This window comes from Theobroma umbraticum, unplaced genomic scaffold (genome assembly GCF_002168275.2).
Source record: "Theobroma umbraticum cultivar Fairchild unplaced genomic scaffold, ASM216827v3 scaffold_204.0, whole genome shotgun sequence".
NCBI classification, from domain to species: domain Eukaryota; kingdom Viridiplantae; phylum Streptophyta; class Magnoliopsida; order Malvales; family Malvaceae; genus Theobroma; species Theobroma umbraticum.
The window spans coordinates 6,737,421-6,740,358 of NW_018397267.1; the positions used below are offsets into that span (position 1 = coordinate 6,737,421).

Genomic DNA, 2,938 nt, shown 5'->3' on the forward strand with positions numbered 1-2,938 from the left:
AGAGAGAGAGAGAGAAGCAGTTATCAGCAGATGTCTCCAAGTGCTTATACCTGACATCCAAGGTCCCCAAGACCAAGAATCCTTTCCCCATCAGTGACAACAATGACTTGAATATTCTTCTGAGGCCAATTTCTCAGAACTTCATGTATCTTCCCCCTACATAGGGTATGTATCAAAGTAAACAAAAAGAGAAAGAAGCAAAAATTCAAGAGTTCCATATCAATTCTAATCTGAGGAAGCAGTTCTGATATAAGGAACAAACTTTTCTTTCAAACTGATAAAAAGACCCTGAGGGCGCCTGAAGATGCTCCCATATTTCTGGCAAGCTTCGCCAACAGTTGGAGTGTAGACAACAGGCAGTAACTCCTCAACATTGTCAATGAGAAGTTTGTAGAACAGCCTTTCATTTGTCTCCTGAAAACAAGAAGAATCAATTCAGAACTGTTAAAGACTTTCATGGCAATTAATTAAAGCACCAAGTATTATTGCTTTCTGAGTACAATATACAGCGTAAGAATTTGTACAAATATTTAAAACAGAATAAGATCAGGAGGAGCTAATTGTGACAGAAGGAAGTCAAGATTTTGCAATTAAATATAGAATAAAAACCATTTATATAGATGCACATCATTTTCATATCAATAGGAGAAAAAAAAATTAGAACCAAGCTATTAAATTAAAACATATCACTCACATGATAAACTAAAGTGCAAGAAATCATGCAACTGGGCAAAACTCCATATTTGACCATTAAGAAATATGCAGCAATAATTCCAGCCAAAAGACCTATGACTCTACAAGCAAAAACAAATGTGCCAGAGTGAATCAATACCTGCAAATCCATCATAGCCATATACTTCTGCAGAGGAACTTGATATTGGCGGATACTTCGCATCATTTTCTTCACCTGGTGAGTAGCGGTAAAGTTCATTAAAATATTACACAAATCTGGAAAATCAACAAAATTTAAACAGAACAAATCAAATAAAGGTGAAATGTACAAGCACTCAAACAGGGTAGATAACCTGGAGCTCTTGAGGAATAACAGTAGGGGGAAGAAGACCACGCAAATAATGAGCATCTCTCTCCTTCTCAGTGAAGGCAAGCCCTTTGTTGTGGTGAGGATCTCGCAACAAAGAATACCCACTGCAGCAGATGAAGAAGAGTTAGGACTTGATATCAGAGTTGTGCATTGAACGCATCATGCGTTTTAGTATCAGAGGAACCTCAATCATCTCAAAGACTGACACAAAGACAGAGGTGGTGGCGGGGGAAGAAAACAATATAAACTTCTATTTTTTCTAATTTGTGAACTACAAAATTTCAACAACAAAGCAAAGATCTGTATTAGCCTGGGAATATATTACTGTTGAGCAGAACATCAAGATCTAGCATCCAATACAAAACACAGACTCTACATCAAGGACATCAAGAGCAAAACCATAAACTAAAAACCAAAAGAAAAAAAAATGGGAAAAGCGTCAGCCAGAGAAACCAAAAAATGAAATAAGACCCAACAACATATAAGAACATCTTTCATTTGAAAATTATACAAAAACAATGACACTAGATCTCAAAAACATGGATAAAAATCTTAAACTATCATGACATAACCAGCAAAAATTATTAATCTCATAACACCATAAAATAATAGCAAAAACAAAACCAAAAATTACAGAAAAACAGTTATTACAAAAGGATAAATAATAGAATCTTACCTGGCAACAGAGATAGACCAAGGGGTGACAAGCTGATCCTCTGTGGCGGCGGCATCATAGTAGACGTCACGATCTCCGCCGGTAACGGTGGAATTGGAGTCCACGTCAGCAACAGAAGAAGTGCCTTCTTCTCTTATTTCTTTCAACGTGTTGCTGTTCTGAATTAGAACGCTGCTGTTTCTATCCCTGTTGGGGCCTAATGCTGCTACTTTGAGTGAAGCTGGTGGCAGCTTCTTCAGCTTGTAAGAGAAAGGGCTTGACGACCCAGAAATGCCAGTGTTGTTCTGTTTCAACAAGATGATAACAAAATTCAAAATAAAATATAATTGGAAACAAAAGAGTCTTTTTCTTATTACTGTTTGCAGCAAATCTTGAGATCTTTATTGTTCTAAAGAGACTTAGATGTGGAAAATTGTAACAAAATTTGCATAAACAAGAGAGGAAAAAAAGAGATAAGGTTTTCATGATTTTTTGTTTTGGAATGTAGAAGAGCTAGAAAGAAAAGACCTTGAAATACAGAAAAAAAAAACTTGAGATTTTCAATGTGAAATAGATTAGAACAAACATGTAAAAGAGATTTAATTTTCAGGCTTTAGAATTAAATTCTATAAAATGGGTGTTCAAGAAATTGTCAAAATAAGAAATGGGTTGATTTTAAATTACCAGAAAACAGCTTTTATGCAAGGAGATCATGGTGAAAGAAATATGCGGAAAGACGAAAGTCTTCAGCTATTTTCGTGCACCCTTTGAATCTCTCTCTTTCCCTAAAGAATGAGCAAAGAAGAAAAGAAAGAGTCTTCGCTGAGACGTTCTTATATAGTATACAATTATAAAGCTCGGATTGCTTTGCTCTCCTCTCCCTACCCGCTGATTTTATGTGTAAGAGAGAGAGAGCGCAAGCAACCGCAGAGAGGAAAGAGAGCAGGAAATCGCAGAGGAGGAGGCCTAAAAAACGTGTCCGGTTTTTCCCTCCCTGCTTCCCTCGTTAAATGACATGTGGGTTACTAATTTGTCCCTTTTATTACAAAAGTGCCACCAGCCCCCATGCGGGACCTACAAACTGTGGGGGTTCCCTCTCTCTTCCAAGCTCGGTTGAGTGGGGGAATTTGTCTTTTGGGTGTTTCCAGTTTGGTTTTGTGGTCGTCATCTGATCTTTCTAGGATGGGGAGGTTGGGAGAAAACTGTATTTATTATTCTTTTTTCTGGCTTTTGTGATTGCA

At 37.1% G+C, this 2,938-nt stretch overlaps 1 protein-coding gene across 1 annotated transcript in view; it reads right to left on the reverse strand.

The window, feature by feature from the left end:
* NADP-ME4 (NADP-malic enzyme 4) overlaps positions 1-2,680 on the reverse strand; it is a 6,289-nt gene extending 3,609 nt beyond the window's left edge. The window contains exons 1-6 of the mRNA XM_021438450.2: positions 2,382-2,680; positions 1,719-2,002; positions 1,026-1,146; positions 833-907; positions 263-414; positions 51-156 (exon numbers count right to left, since the gene is read on the reverse strand). Of these exons, the coding sequence (XP_021294125.1) occupies positions 51-156; positions 263-414; positions 833-907; positions 1,026-1,146; positions 1,719-2,002; positions 2,382-2,411 (768 nt within the window). The 5' untranslated portion in view covers positions 2,412-2,680. The remainder of the gene's footprint in view (positions 1-50; positions 157-262; positions 415-832; positions 908-1,025; positions 1,147-1,718; positions 2,003-2,381) is intronic.
* Positions 2,681-2,938: the final 258 nt, after the last annotated feature.